Here is a 17,010-nt window from a genome sequence, read left to right on the forward strand (position 1 = left end):
TAGGCCTTCTGCCCATTTTTGGATTGAGTTGTGTTTTTTTTGATATTAAGCTTCATGAGCTGCTTGTAAATTTTGGAGATTAATTCTTTGTCAGTTGCTTCATTTGCAAATATTTTCTCCCATTCTGAGGGTTGTCTTTTCGTCTTGTTTATGGTTTCCTTTGCTGTGCAAAAGGTTTTAAGTTTCATTAGGTCCCATTTGTTTATTTTTGTTTTTATTTCTATTTCTCTAGGAGGTGGGTCGAAAAAGATCTTGCTGTGATTTATGGCATAGAATGTTCTGCCTATGTTTTCCTCTAACAGTTTTATAGTGTCTGGCCTTACATTTAGGTCTTTAATCCATTTTGAGTTTATTTTTGTGTATGGTGTTAGGAAGTGTTCTAATTTCATTCTTTTACATGTACCTGTCCAGTTTTCCCAGCACCACTTATTGAAGAGGCTGTCTTTTCTCCACTGTATATTCTTGCCTCCTTTATCAAAGATAAGTTGACCATATGTACATGGGTTTATCTCTGGGCTTTGTATCCTGTTCCATTGATCTATATTTCTGTTTTTGTGCCAGTACCATACTGTCTTGATTACTGTAGCTTTGTAGTATGCTCTGAAGTCAGGGAGCCTGATTCCTCCAGCTCCATTTTTCCTTCTCAAGATTGCTTTGGGGCTTCCCTGATGGCACAGTGGTTGGGAGTCCACCTGCCCATGCAGGGGACATGGGTTCATGCTCCGGTTTGGGAAGATTCCACATGCTGCGGAGCGGCTAGACCCGTGAGCCATGGCCACTGAGCCTGCACGTCTGGAGCCTGTGCTCTGCAATGGGAGAGGCCAGAAGAGTGAGAGGCCCACATACCGCCAAAAAAAAAAAAAAAAAAAAAAGATTGCTTTGTCTATTCAGGGTCTTCTGCATTTCCATACAAATTGTGAAATTTTTTGTTCTAGTTCTGTGAAAAATGCCAGTGGTATTTTGCTAGGGATTGCATTGAATCTGTAGGGACTGCATTGAATCTGTAGATTGCTTTGGGGTAGTAGAGTCTCCATCTGTTGGTATCATCTTTAATTTCTTTCATCACTGTCTTATAATTTTCTGCATACAGGTTTTTTGTCTCCTTAGGTAGGTTTATTCCTAGATATTTTATTCTTTTTGCTGCAATGGTAAATGGGAGTGTTTTCTTAATTTCACTTTCAGATTTTTCATCATTATTGTATAGGAATCCAACAGATTTCTGTGCATTCATTTTGTATCCTGCTACTTTACCAAATTCATTGATTAGCTCTAGTAGTTTTCTGGTAGCATCTTTAGGATTCTCTATGTATAGTATCAAGTCATCTGCAAACAGTGACAGCTTTACTTCTTCTTTCCTGATTTGGATTCCTTTTATTTCTTTTTCTTCCCTGATTGGTGTGGCTAAAACTTCCAAAACTATGTTGAATAATAGTGGTGAGAGTGGACAACCTTGTCTTGTTCCTGATCTTAGTGGAAATGCTTTCAGTTTTTCACCATTGAGGACGATGTTGGCTGTGGGTTTGTCATATGTGGCCTTTATTATGTTGAGGAAAGTTCCCTCTATGCCTACTTTCTTCAGGATTTTTTATCATAAATTGGTGTTGAATTTTGTCAAAAGCTTTTTCTGCATCTATTGAGATGATCATATGGTTTTTGTTTGTTTGTTTTTTGCGGTACGTGGGCCTCTCACTGTTGTGGCCTCTCCCGTTGCGGAGCACAGCCTCCAGATGCACAGGCTTAGTGGCCATGGCTCACGGGCCCAGCCACTCCACAGCATGCGGGATCCTCCCAGACTGGGGCACGAACCCGTGTCCCCTGCATCGGCAGGCGGACTCCCAACCACTGCGCCATCAGGGAAGCCCCAATCATATGGTTTTTATTCTTCAGTTTTTTAATATGGTGTATCACATTGATTGATTTGTGTATATTGAAGAATCCTTGCATTCCTGGAGTAAACCCCACTTGATCATGGTGTATGATCCTTTTAATGTGCTGTTGGATTCTGTTTGCTAGTATTTTGTTGAGGATTTTTGCATCTATGTTCATCAGCGATATTGGTCTGTAGTTTTCTTTCTTTGTGACATCTTTGTCTGGTTTTGGTATCAGGGTGATGGTGGCCTCGTAGAATGAGTTTGGGCGTGTTCCTCCCTCTGCTGTATTTTGGAAGAGTTCGAGAAGGATAGGTGTTAGCTCTTCTCTAAATGTTTGATAGAATTCGCCTGTGAAGCCATCTGGTCCTGAAGACTGTCCTATTTTTTAAATGGGCAAATGATATGAATAGAAAATGAAAAGAAGAAATACAGGCAGCCAATTCACTTATGAAAAATAAATTTAATCTCAGTAGTAATAAAAGAGGTGAAAATAAACTTCAATAAGAGATTCTGTTTTCCCTCATCAAATAAGCAAAAATTACATATTGGTAATATGAAGTTCTGGTAAAGGTGTAGGGAAATAGGTTCTCTCATTTACAGTTGGTAGAAGGAAAATGTAAATTAGCATAGCCTTTTCAGAGGCCAATTTGGCAATATATATTAAGGTAAAAAATGTGAATACATATACTTTGTCCAAGTTTTCTGCTTTAAAGGATCTGTCCCATACAAATACTGGCACTCTGGAGAAAGGGAAGAATTACAATGTAAATTCCTTACTAGGGGATACTGTGCATTCATTTCAAAGCATAAAATAAATCAGAATGCATTAACATGAAAGTATCTCTAACCATAGTAACGTGGCAAAGAAAGCTGTATAACATATATAGTATAATTACTTTTTTTGATGCTGTATATCTGTTGAAATCATGTGATGTGTAAGCCTTCGTCCTCGGTACTGGACTTACAGAACTGAAGAAAACAGATAAGGTTCCTGGCCTTACAGACTTTACATATCCAGTTTAGGAGATGGGAGATGAGAGTGGGGGTGGGGTGAGCAAATAATAAACCAGTTAGCAAATACATAAGATAATTTTCTATTAGGTATAAGTGTTCCATGAAGGCAATAAACAGGGACTGTAGTGGGAAAGGATGCTTAGCATAAAGTCAGTGCTATCAGTAAATGAGAGCAATTATGATCTCCCCAAATATGTTCTGGAATTGAAAACCCCTACAATTCCTATCAATCTCCTGTCTTTCAAGATGTGCCAGCCAGAGAAGCTATAATATAATCAAAATTCTGCAGAGATTTTGTAAGCTGACAGAAAGCACCAAACTGCAAGTCCAGCATCCAAGTTTTTCATTCTTGTGCATCTGCATTAGCAGAGTTATATCTAGTCTCTGAAAATGAGGAAAAGGAGGGTGTACTTGGCATTGCAAGCTCATAGGCATGTTTCAGGAATACATGAATAATTATGTTACTTTTTTTTGAGAATGTTTTTGTCTTATGCAAGTAGATTTAGTACAGGCAGTAAGTGTATACAAAGTGGTTGTGGATTGGACTTTACATATGTGTTCGTGTACAAGAGGCGTACATATGAAGGAGATAGAGGACTCCAAGAAGGAACATCATGCTACCTTGAGTCCTCCCTGTTCCCATGAATGAAAGTTTTGGGCTCTACAGTCCTGACCACAGGGTAGGGGCTACAGTGGCCCCACGCCAAGCAGAGCCCATAAAGCAGAGAATTTCTTTGTGTGAATTTTCTTCATCCACCATTTGCTTTCCAAACCATGCTCCATTCTCCATGGCATTTCAAACCCAAAAGAGCAGAACAGGAGCCATGTGTGCTTTCAGGTGACCCTCTCCTTTAGAGCTTTGAAAAGCAGAGGGCTGTTTGGGGGGACACCCACCCTTTTGTCCCTCTCTCAAGTCCTAGCTGCTCTTGCTCAGGCTCACATCCCAAGGCTGACTGCTCAGAGGTAGGTGCCAAATGGACTGCATGTGTGCACTCTACCAGGAGATTCAATGCATGTGCTTTTAAGAGGTCAATGCCCTCCAACTGGGAAATGGTAATATGCTATGTACTTAATGGTAATATGCTATGTACTTAATTAATTTCTACCCAACAGCAATACCATAAAATTGGAAAAACAATTCCATCACCCAGGATCAATGTGCATAAAGTATACACAAAAGTATCAAACGTTTTCATCAGTAAACTTGTGTTTGTGCTTTGGCTGAATATTCAGAGGCCCATTTCTACTATAGGCTGATGAATGCTGTATAGTTAATTACCAGTTAATTGCTTGTCTCTTTCTCCTTGTGTTGCTACTACATGGGTTAGAAATGACAGGGATGAGATTTTTGCTAGTTGCCTTCAGATCAGGAATCCAAAGGAAAAGCTTCCCACTAGATTTTATCATAAACAGCCTTCCTTTTCATAAGTGTTTTTGTTTTATTTTTTTATTTTTTTAAACATGCAAAAACAATCATATCATGATTAGGGAAATTGAGCTATGAGGTAACCAGGTGGAGCTGCCATCTCATGAATGTTCAATGATACAGGCTGTAACGATTTCTTAACAACCAGTCTGGAGATGTAGCTACATAATACAAATAAAACTGGTTGAAAGAGTGAAAGCAACAATATAGCTGCCATTTATACCAGACTACATAATGTTATACAACAGCTTTGTAATTATTTGTATATTTTTTTAATTGTCTATCTCTCAATTGTCTAAGCTCCATGAGACAAAGACTATCCCTTCTTTCACCTCTGTCTCTCTAGTACCAAGCCCAGTACCCGATAGTTAGCTGACACTCAGGAAATATTGTGAGTGAATGAATGAGTGAGTTAATGAACAACTGAAAAAGCCAGGTTTAAAACCCAGTTCTTCGAAACTGAGTTATTTGTAATGAGGTGGATGGACCTAGAGTCTGTCATACAGAGTGAAGTCAGAAAGAGAAAAACAAATACCATATGCTAATGCACATATATGGAATCGAAAACAACAGTACTGATGAACCTAGTGGAAGGGCAGGAATAAAGATGCAGATGTAGAAAACAAACATGAGGACACAGAGTGGGGAGGGGAAGCTGGGATGAAGTAAGAGAGTAGCATTGACATATATACACTACCAAATATAAAATGGCTAGTGGGAAGCTGTTGCATAGCACAAGGAAATCAGTTCATACTTTGCGATGACCTAGAAGGGTGAGATAGGGAGGGTGGGAGGGAGGCTCAAGAGAGAGGGGATATGGGGATATATGTATACATATAGCTGATTCACTTTGTTGTACAGCAGAAACTAACGCAACATTGTAAAGCAATTATACTACAATAAAGATATATTAAATATATATATAAATAAATAAATAAAACCCAGTTCTTGAGAATTCCCTGGCAGTCCAATGGTTAGAGCTCAGCGCTCTCACTGCTGGGGCCCCAGGTTCAATCTCTGGTCAGGGAACTGAGATCTCGCAAGCCATGCAGTGCAGCAGAAAAACACACACACACACAAATAAAAAATTAAAACCCAGTTCTTGGGCCTCGTATGCCATTCCCATGATAGCAAGATACACCCTTGCAGATACCCAGAAGTTCAAGGCAGAATAAAAGACATTAACAGAGGATATCGGGTCCACAGACTATAACTCCCATTTAATTTCATATGAATTTATGGCCTAACCAATTCGGAGATTTGTTTCCAGAAAGTATTGATTTATTCCCTTGAGATCAGTCCCGGTAAATACAAGTCTTGGTGCATTGGCAGTTCACTACTGTGGACGGCTACCCAGTACATGGTGCTTTAGTTGATTGCACTTTGTGGTCTCAGAAGAGTGAAGCTGGATCTTGAGACTGGGCTCTTTCCTCATAGAATGATACATTGAAGGAGGTTGGAGAGCCAAGGAAATGGAAGGCAGGTCCATCATCTCTGCTGCTTCTCACAGGCCCAGAGGGCTAGTGTCAGAATCAGAGAGAACGGCAGGAGCTGCCATCCCTCCTGCTGGGTGTCACCTGCTCCTGGCCCTTTTACCTGCCCCTGCATCTGAGGACCGAAAAAGCAGCACAGTTTCACAAGCTGAATCTCCTCTCCCTAGCTAATCCAATCTAACTCAAGAAGAATGGGTTACAAAGCACCAATACTCCATCAAAGGCAGGGCCCTTACTTTAATCTTGATCTTCAGGTTGCATTGACCTCAGGTACCTTTCCCAGAATGTTGTGAAAATATGCTATACACATAAACACACACACACACATTATTTTAGTATTCAAAGAAGTTTCTAGGGTTAATGGAGCATTTGACTCAAAGCATAGCCAACGTTTGCAGTGATATCTTGGGTATAGAATTCGCATTTATGATTTCTTATGCCCTTCTCTTTACCAACACCAACCCCCTTAGGAAAGGAGCCTGGAGGGGGAACCAAGAGTTTGGATTGCAAAATTGAGGAGTGTGCTGAAACACCTGCTCTAGAGGACTCCTCATCTTCCCCTGTAGATATTCAGCAACATTCCTGGCAGGTTTCCACAGACATTGAGAACTCTGAAAGGTAAGTGGGAAGTTACCCTAAATAGACTGCCAGTCCTCCTCTAGTTAACACTCAGGGGCTAGAGAGAGTCGCGATTTTCTCTTTCAGATTCAGAAACAGAGCTCTCAGTAAACTGAGCTGAGAGACGGTAAGGGGTCCAAATCCATCTGCGGAATGACAGCAGAACCTCCAGGAGATGTGGGCTCCCAGGCCTCTGCTTTTCCCACTCCGTCAGCCTTGCATCTCCATGGAGATGAAAATGGAGTGCTTCCTTGGGAAGGGAGGAAGGTGGATCTATATACCCATCACAGCTCACCCACCAGGCTGGGTCCCAAAATTTCCATTTGTTTAAGGGAGAAGAATTCAAAATTGTGCCAAGATGCCTCCAGTAGATTCTCGGATTTCGGGTGCATGGAATGGCCTATTCAGTTGCCAGTCAGGGGCTGAGTGTTCTGTCCAGTTCACAGACAGCTTTCCAAAGGGCTGTCTTCTCTTACTCTCCCAGGATGTAGATGATGGCCCCTTAGTGGTCAAAGTGAGTTAATGCATTTGTCTTAACAAGCAGTAGCTGACGGCTAGAGAGGGAGTTTCTTTCTTGGGAAGAAGAGATTCTACAGTGATTCTATTTCATTTGGGAAAAGGAAGCAATAGCAATAATATAATCATAAACGCATCTAGATGCTAAAAATTCCATTCTGTGAAGCAGAGGGACAAGCCCCTTGGTTATTGGCCTTCACACTGATATCTTGTCCTTTGCTACTGATGTCCCCAGAGCCAGCACGAAGCAGCTGAATGAATACTAGGCAGTTCCATCGAGGACTCTGTGTGTGGGGTTGAGTCGTTGACAAGATAATGAACACTATTTTTTTATTTTTAGAAATGTATCACACAGTGCCATTTAGAGCCATTGTAGTTCTACTTTCAGATTGTAATATAATTCTAAAGCTAATTACCAAATTTCTGTGTTTATAGAAAATTGAAGCATGTGGTAATTACGTGCTATTAATAAAACTGGGATTTTGTCTAAGCTTGGAAATCCAACAATTCAAACAATAAAGTTGTTTGGCACAGTTTGATAGAGCTATAGATAAGTGATGAGTGATTTCTCTTAATTTATAAAGTAGAAAGTGCTTTGCTCTATTCCCAGGAAGAAATATCTGCCAGAGTGCCATGGTCAGTGTGTAATCCTTCAGCAAAGCCATTTTCCTTTTCAGAAACCTTGCACAGAATCTCTGCCCAAGCCTCGTAAGCTTGTTAGAGAGCAAGCAATGGCTGATAATAATAATAGGAGAGTCTAGCCCTCAGCGTTGGAGGTATTTCAGTTCAGCCTAAAAGTCCAGATTCTGGTCAAAGGAGGTGGGAGTGACTGGGAGAAGTAGGCACCGTAGACCTGGTCTGGGAGGGGGCTTCCTTGCTTCTCCCTATCACTTTGCCCTAAGAAATCTGTGGGTCTCAGACTGGGCTGCACATTAAAAACATTCCAAGTCAATTTAATGTGTTGAGCCTTGTGAATGCTTAACACCTGTGTTACTCTGAATTCCAATCACGATCATGAGAGACAACAGGGAGTGAAACCACACAGGCAGGACAGCCCTTGGACCAGATGAGAACATCATCACCCAGCCTCAGCTTTGCCCAGGGTTCCCCTGCTGTTCGAGTTGTGTGCCCTTCACCTGCCCTTGGAAACGTGAAGTCCTGTCCTCATTACCAGAGGCTCTTCTCTGATCTCAGCCAGGTCCAACTGAAGGCAGATATGAGGGCTCCTATAGCAGAATGCCCTGTGGAAACGTTTGTCAGAGTAGTTCTTATTCCTTCCAGAGCCAACCCAACTCAGATTTTCTTTTTTCTTATAAAAGCAAAATAAATGCAATATTTGCCTACTGGAAGCTCGAGCTGGTACAATTAGGCACAGACTTTGTCCTGCAGTTGTCACACAGAACAGACGGTTTGAGATTACATTTCAAAAATTTACAGCTGATATTTTTTCTTTTTATCAATTTTACAGAGACATGCGAGAAATGAAAAACCTTTTAAGCAAACTCAGGGAAACTATGCCTTTACCATTGAAAAATCAAGGTGAGTCTTGTCATTTCTCTTTGAGGCAGAGGTTTTTTTAACATGATAACCTTGGGTCTTGTTTCTTCAGAAATTAAAGCAGGTTGTTTTCTTTTTAAACAAGCAATAGAAGGCATTGAGCCTACAGCTGTCTCTCCTCGAGAAGACAAGAGAATGAGAATAGTTTATCAGGTGAACGCAGTTTTGCTCTGAGGGGGAGCTGAGAAACACTCTGATAACACAACAGACACCTCCTCCACTGGCCCTATCAGTCAAGAGCATTTATTCATTGTATACGCTGTGAAAAGCACTACACCATGTGTGGCAAACACAAAAGGCCTGAAGATTTGGCCCTTGTCTTTAAGAAGTTTATAGCCAAGTGGAAGAGACTGAAGAACACTTCCAAAGGAAGATCCCTGCCATCTACGTGTTGTGTTGTTATCTAAACAAAGTAATAGTAATACTTAACATATACTGCTACTGTGATTTTGCATCCAATTCCAATGTATGGGGGTTTTTTCCAAACCACCAAGCAATTATCGGACACCAGCTGGGTGTCCTGCAGTTCAACTGAATTCTGACACTAACTGGGGACAGCGTCGGATTCCATGAGTTAAGGGTTCAGTAGTCCTAAGAGACTGCCCGCCCTCACCCCCAACTTTAGACACCAATCCCAAGTCCAGGTTGTCACCTGAGCTTCTGACATCCAGCTATAGATCGAGGGTCCAATGAACTCCTTCTTAGGTTCAGTTAGTTCACTAGAGCAGCTCACAGAACTCAGAGAAACATTTTACTTACCAGATCACCGGCTTATTATTACAGGATACAACTCAGGAACAGCCAGAGAGAAGAGATGCATAGGGCAAGGTATGGGGAAAGGGCACAGAAATTCCATGCCCTCTCCTGGAGCACCACTCTCCCCAGTCTCAGAAGCTCTCCAAACCCTGTCCTTTTGAGTTTTTATAGTGGCTTCTTACATCGGCATGACTGATTAAATCACTGGCCATTGGCAACTGATTCAACCTCCAGCCCCTCTTCCCTCCCTGGAAGTCAGGGGGTGGGATTGAAATTGCTAACCCTCCAATCGAGTAGTTGGTTCTCCTAGCAACCAGCCCCCATCCTCAGGTGTTTTCCAAAAGTCACATCATTAACATAACAAAAGACCTCTTTGTTGCTCTCTAAGGAAGTTCCCAGAGTTTTGGTAGCTCTGTGCCAAGAATGAGGTCAGAGACCAAATATATACAAATTACACTATCACAACCACTATCCTAAATACCTTAGATGTATTAACTACATTAACTTATTTAATTCTAATAACAGCTTTGAGGGAAATGCTATTCATGTTTCCCAATATACAGGCAACTGAGGCACAGAGAGGCTAACTAACTTGGCAAGGTCACACAGACTGTAAGTAGAAAGGCTGGGATGTGATCCCAGATAGCCTGTCTCCAGAACTATCCTATGGGAGTATACACCAGAAAAGAAAGCAGAAATACAGAAAGGGAAAGGGGATATTCACTAGAATGTAAGTTCTGTGAGGGAAGGGCCTCTGTATGTGTTTGTTAACTGTTTTATCTTCAGTACCTAGAGAAATGCACAGAACATAGTAGAATAACACCCAGCATAAACATTAAATGTTTGTTCAACCTGCACCCAACTTTGCAGCCCCAGAGTCGGAAGATATGTACAAAGGACTAATAATAATCACTTTCACTAAGCACATATGGCCAGAGCAGCCTTAAGGGAAGCATCAGCTTCAGAGGATGGTCCATAGAGGGTGGAGAAAGGGTTTTTAGAAGTAAGAAAGATACACCTCGTTTCCACCGAGCAAAACCCAGGCGGGAGGGAGGGCAGGGTGCTGCTTGCCTCTGGGTGAGGAGGGAGAAGATTTGGCAGCAGAGCGGGAGCTCCGCTTGGCTCAAGGAGCAGCGTGGCAGAAGGTGGAGAGGTGGAGGCGAGAACACCAGACAGTGTAGCGTGACCTGAGCTGCAAGGGACGGAGGCAGGTAACAGAAAATAAGAGGCGGGCGATTGACATATATACAATAATAGGTATAAAGTGGATAACTAATAAGAACCTGCTGTATAAAAGAAATAAAATTCAATTTAAAAATTAAATTAAATTTAATAATAAGAAAAGTAAAAAAAAAAAAAGAAAAGAAAAGAAAAGAAGAGACCGGCAATGTGGTGTATCAGGTAAATGCAAGCACCCCCGAAGGGCTTGCTGACCGAGGTTTCCTGGCTTGAGCCGTGGGTACAGTGTTTGGGAGGCCTTGTAGGGTTTTAAGAAAACAGCGTTTTACTACAGAGTGTTGTAGTGATGAGAGCCCTCTGGACACAGCCTGCAAGTTTGCTGCTAGAAATAAGCATGGTTAAGGCTAGGTTAAAGCAAGGCTAAGGGTTCCGATGCTTGCTCTGCCATTTTCCTGGAACAAGTAGTTTAACTTCTGGAAATGTACATTTCCTTATCCCTGAAAAAGAAATTAGACCACCTACTTCAGAGGATTGTTGTAAGGATTAAATGATTAAACGCATGCCAATGCCCACTACCAACCTTACAGAGAGCAAGCGCTCAACAGATGCATTATTATTGTTATTGTTATTGTTATTATTGATATTTACCAGCTGGCCCACCAACCTAGTTCAGGAAAACTCCAAATCATCATCAAATTGAACAATACCTGCTACATTTCACTCTGAAGCAGACTATGTGTAGCATCCATGAAAGGTTGATCCTGAACCAGCTCTCCAGAATACTGATCCCTGAGACTTTGGATTTGGGGCTCATGTCTGAAGCTATCCTCACCTTCTTATTATGTAGGGCAAGTCCCCCCCACGAACAGGATGTGGTTGTTCTTCTTTTACTTCACATCCAGTTGCTTAGGAGGATGACAACCCAGGGCCCCCCAGGCTGAGTTTCATGGATGCCATAGCCTATATTTTAAATTAAATATCTGAAACATTCCCTCTATATTTAGTGAAAGTTCATCCAACAGTTTTTGAATCAGGCATTATTGGAAAAATAGAAATTTTATTTTCTTTACTTAGGACATTTTTATAATCATAAAAAGTATAATAGAAATACTGGGACTTCCCTGGCAGACCTGTGGTTAAGACTCTGCACTTCCACTGCAGGGGGTATGGATTCAATCCCTGGTCAGGGATCTAAGATCCCACATGTCCAGTGGTGTGGCCAGAAAAATCCAAAATTATAGTAGAAATATTTTGTATAACTTTGTATTACTTTTATAAATGGAAAAAATAATTAGAATTTTAAATACATTTTAAAGATATAATAATAGTCATGAATGATTGATACTATGAGTAAAAACACAAGTGAAAAGGGAAAAGTCGAAACAAGTGATGCCTAGGATTTGAATCCTAAATCCATTTGGGCCATGAAAAGGAAAAAGCTAGGAGATAGAAGGACTTCTTCAGGAGGGAGTAATGCTGTATGATTTTTAAATAATTTTTAAAATTCAGGTGAAGTCTTGTGGGAAATTAAGCTTTCTTCATTTGGGGGAGAAATGGGAACCCTTAGCATGTGAAGATACATCTCTGTTCTGGGCATGTTTAGTGGGTACTCACAGCATGACATCACTGGGAGCGGAGCGGTGGGGAAGGGGAATGCGAGTCTCCACGGGGATGTCTGAGAAGGCCTGAAGGAAGGAGAGCAGGTCTGTTGGAGTCACCATGGGAACATTTCTTAGCAGATGCATGCGGCACTATTTTAATAAGCAGATCAGCCAGGTCCCTCTGTCTGCGTATACCAAGATAGAGCATAGGGGCTGCCCCATGACCTTCCTGGAATTCTTTTCAGGCGATTGATTTATTACACAGGTCTAATCTATGCAGAAAATGGTGTGGGGTGAAATGTGGGAAAATGTGTTCCAGTTTTTTTCTGTAGCACCTTATTGTCAAAATATAATTCTAACTGGATGAAAAGCATTATAGAGAGCCATCTGTTTTCCTTCTGGCTGTTTCTTTCCTTTCTCTTTTCATTCCATTTACACGTGAGTTTGAAGCAGAGAGAAAAAGGGAAAAGATACTGCTCCTGGTCCCCCTTTTTCCTACTCAAACCCTGACCATGTGGAAATCCTGCCAGGCATGTACGGGGTGCGGGTGGGGGACCCACCCTGGAAATGCTCTGAAGCCCTTGTTCTCCAGACTCCATCCTGTCCCTCAACTCAGAAACTCTTCCATGTTGATTTTAGCATTTCAAGATTGAATCCTATCTTCCCGCCTTCCCACCACAATCACAACTTGACTCAACAACAATATGCTTTAAATTGATTTCCAGTGACGAATAAAGGAAGGTGGCCAAGATCAGGAATTGTAATGGTTAGTGATTATGCCTTTATTTGAGATGGGACTTTTGCTTCCATGCTTCCAGTTTAAGGCTGGAAACAGAGGTGCACAGAAGAAAACTCCCTTGCTCGGCTGCAGCTCCCGGCAGCCTCCCGGCAACGTTCAGGTCTCCTGGCTCTCAGCCCTCTGTCCTTTCCTCTGCTTCAGCACCTCTCCTGTCCTACATTCCAGGTCACTGGCAGTGCTGTAGGGAGCTTCATTAATTATAAGAGTCTTGCTGTGTCAAATGGATTACAAATGGAACCACCTGTGTAGAGCCCACAAAGTTACTGACAAAGGCTAAAAGGAGATGGGAAAGTGAAGGACAAGCGTCTTCTAAATGCAGGCTGTAATCAAACAAAACACTGCAGAAATAATTTAAGCCTGAAAGACAGTTTCACTTTTTCCAAAATTCTGACTTCATGAATGCTGTGTGGTGTGTCCATACATTTACTCTTGCCTAGAATTCGGTTGGTGGTACCATGAATTAAGAGTCTGTCTGAAGTGGATCAGTCAGGAATTGAAGCTGTTCTAAAATGGGCCCCCTTCTGCAGACAGTCCTACTCCAGACTAAACTGGGCCTAGGAACAGTTCCCCCATTCTCTACACCCGTGATCCACTCCAGTCTGGAGGTGCATAACTAGAACCAACATAGCCATGGCAGGCAGAAGAGTTCTCTGGCATCTGGCTGAAGAACACTGAGCAGTTATGCCACCTGCTAGCCTGAAGATGACTTTTTAGGTCCTTCCCCAGCACCTCGTATAAAGACTTTCTGTGCCTCAAGTTGGTGTCTGAATGTCACTCTGGGCAGTTTTTTGTTTTGTTTTTTAATTAATTAATTTATTTTTGGCTCTGTTGCGTCTTTGTTGCTGCACGTGGGCTTTCTCCAGTTGTGGCGAGCAGGGGCTACTCTTCGTTGCAGTGCGTGGGCTTCTCATTGTGGTGGCTTCTCTTGTTGCGGAGCACAGGCTCTAGGCTCACGGGCTTCAGTAGTTGCAGCACGCAGGCTCAGTAGTTGTGGCTCATGGGCTCTAGAGCACAGGCTCAGTAGTTGTGGCGCACAGGCTTAGTTGCTCTGCGGCATGTGGGATCTTCCCAGACCAGGGTTTGAACCCATGTCCCCTGCATTGGCAGGCAGATTCTTAACCACTGTGCCACCAGGGAATTCCACTCTAGGCAGTTTTACTGGTTACCCCAGATCCTTTGCAATCTCTACAACATTTTGCCCAGGATTCAGCGTGACATATGCTATCCCTCCCCCTCTCCTCCAATCTAATCCGCTCATCACTGATCACACATCAGTTTCTAAATACATTACTTTAATTATGTTGAGCCACTACTCACAAATTTTATGTGTCTACACATTGTTCATTGAAGGAAAAACAGACTTCTCACCTCATCATTCCTTGTCCCCACCATCATCCAACATGTGATAGTCACAATATGCCAGATTCTGTGTCAGGTGCTGGGGATGACTCCCCCTAGAGGCTTTCCATCTCAAAAGGACAGAATGGGATGAGAATCACCTGGGAAGCTTTTTCAAATGACATAAGCCTCCCTTTGCAGAGATTGTGATGGAGACTTCAGGGTATGACATGTGAACTCTGGAAACAACTAACACACACACACACACACACAGATACACACACAGAGATACACACACACAGAGATACACACACACAGAGATACACACACACAGAGATACACACACACACACATACTATTGGAAAGACAAAAAAATAGCGCTTAAAACACAACTATTAGTTAGATACAGGTTGCTATAAGGGCATATTAATAGTTAGAAACAGGTTGCTACAAGGGCATATTGGATTCTCACCTAGTCAGATTTTAGTTGTAAATGGGGAGGGAGAAGACAGGAGTAATTGAGAATTGCTTTTTGGAAAGTATCTGAGCTGAGATTTTTTAGGATAAATTGAAATTAGTTAAAGAAAAAGATGGAAAGAAGACAGTCTAGGCAGAAGATTCTAAATGTGTGAAGGTGTCTGAGGAGATGAGAGAGCAGGGCATTTTGATGAACTATAAGCACTTCATTATTTGGGAAAATGGTTAGAAAAGAGGCTTAAGGGCTTCCCTGGTGGCACAGTGGTTAAGAATCTGCCTGCCAATGCAAGGGACACGGTTTTGAGTCCTGGTCCGGGAAGATCCCACATGCCGTGGAGCAGCTAAGCTCGTGCGCCACAATTACTAAGCCTGTGCTCTAAAACCCCCAAGCCACAACTACTGAACCTGTGTGCCACACTACTGAAGTCCACACACCTATAACCCGTGCTCCGCAACAAGAGAAGCCACTGCAGTGAGAAGCCCACGCACTGCAACAAAGAGTAGCCCCCACTCACCGCAACTAGAGAAAGACCACGCACAGCAATGAAGACCCAACGCAGCCAAAATAAAATAAATAAATTTTCAAAAAGAAAAGAGGCTTAAGAGAGAGACTAGAGGGAGTCTTTCAAGATGGTGGAGTGGAAGGACCTTGAGCTTACCTCCTCTCATGAACACACCAAAATCACAACTAACATCTGAACAACCATCGATAGAAAAGACTGGAACCTACAGAAAAAGGTCTTCTACATCTAAAGGCGTAAAGAAGAAAGCACAATGAGAGGGTAGGAGGGGTGCACTTGAAATATAACCAAATCCTTAACTTCCTCCCCCCCCACCCCATCTTGGGTGACCTTGCAGAGGCTCTCCCACAGGAGTGAGAGTTCTGAGGCCCACATCAGGCTTCCCAGCCCAGGGGTCTGGCATTGGGAAGAGGTGCCCCCCAGAGCATTTGGATTTGAAGGCCAGCAGGGCTTATTTGCAGGAGCTCCACAGGATTGGGGGAAACAGAGACTTAACTCTTAAAGGGATTGCACAAAATCTCACATGCACCGAGACCAAGGGCAAAAGCAGTAACCTCAGAGGAGCCTGGGCCAGACCTACCTGCTGGTCTTGGAGGGTCTCCTGGGGAGGCAGGGGGGGTTGGCTGTGGCTCATGCTGGGGCCATAAAAGCTGGTGGCAGATATATTGGGGATTATTCATCTGCATGAACTGTCCTTGAGGCAGACATCTTGCTTGGGTCTTTAGCACCAAGACCTGGCCCCACCCAATAGCCTGTAGCCTTCAGTGCCGGAGGCCTTAGGCCAAACAACTAATGGGTGGGAATACAGCCCCACAGCCCCACGCATTAGCAGTCAGGTTGCCTAAAGACTTCTTGATCACACAGCCTGCCCACCAGAGGGCCAGGACCCAGCTCCACCCACCAGTGGGCAGGCATCAGCCCTTCCTGCCAGGAAGCCTACACAAGCTTCTAGACCAGCCTCACCCACCAGGGAGCAGAAATCAGAAGGAAGAAACTACAATCCAGTAGACTGTAGTCTGCAAACACAGGCCAGACACTACCCTGGGACTGCTGGCCCCTGGCCCTTGGGTGAGTGTACTGCTGGGACCCACAGGACGTCTCCTACAGAAGGCTACTTCTCCAAAGTTGAGAAATGTAATTAACCCAAAATGAGGTGGCAGAGGAATGTGTTTCAGATGAAGGAACAAGATAAAACTCCAGAAGAACTAAGTAATGTGGAGATAAGCAATCTACCCGAGAAAGAGTTCAGAGTAACGATTGTAAAGGTGATTCAAGAACTCAGGAGAAAAATGGATAAGATAGAAGGATTTTTTAACAAAGAGTTAGAAAATATAAAGAACAACCAAACAGAGTTGAACAATACAATAATTGAAGTGAAAAACACACTGGAAGAAATCAGTGAGCTGGAAGACAGAGTAGGGGAAATCACTACTGTGGAGCAGAAAAAAGAAAAAAGAATGAAAAGAAATGAGGACAGTGTGAGAGACCTCTGGAGCAACATTAAGCACACTAACATTCGCATTATAGGGGTCCCAGAAGGAGAAGAGAGAGAGAAAGGGCCTGAGAGCATATTTGAAGAGATAATAGCTGGAAACTTCCTTAACCTGGGAAAGGAAACAATCATCCAAGTCCAGGAAGCATGGAGAGTTCCATACAGGATAAACCCACAGAGGAATATACCATGACACATTGTAATCACAATGACAAAAATTTAAGGTAAAGAGAAAATATTAAAAGCAGCAAGAGAAAAGCAACAAATAACATACAAGGGAACTCCCATAAGGTTATCAGCTGATTTTTCATCAGAAATTCTATAGCCCAGAAGGAAGTGGCAGGATACATTT

General features: G+C 42.6%; 1 protein-coding gene across 2 annotated transcripts in view; it reads left to right on the top strand.

The window, feature by feature from the left end:
- Positions 1–17,010, top strand: part of RGS7BP (regulator of G protein signaling 7 binding protein) — a 125,119-nt gene that overhangs the window by 97,352 nt on the left and 10,757 nt on the right. Inside the window, exons 4-5 of one of the 2 annotated variants that reach the window (XM_060091719.1) lie at positions 6,275–6,422; positions 8,407–8,477. In XM_060091719.1, coding sequence (XP_059947702.1) covers positions 6,275–6,422; positions 8,407–8,477 — 219 coding nt within the window. Of the gene's footprint in view, positions 1–6,274; positions 6,423–8,406; positions 8,482–17,010 lie in introns of those variants that run through there. The other variant, XM_060091720.1, reaches the window with a different exon arrangement.

The sequence above is a fragment of the Mesoplodon densirostris genome, chromosome 3, assembly GCF_025265405.1.
Source record: "Mesoplodon densirostris isolate mMesDen1 chromosome 3, mMesDen1 primary haplotype, whole genome shotgun sequence".
In the NCBI taxonomy this organism is placed as follows: Eukaryota; Metazoa; Chordata; class Mammalia; order Artiodactyla; family Ziphiidae; genus Mesoplodon; species Mesoplodon densirostris.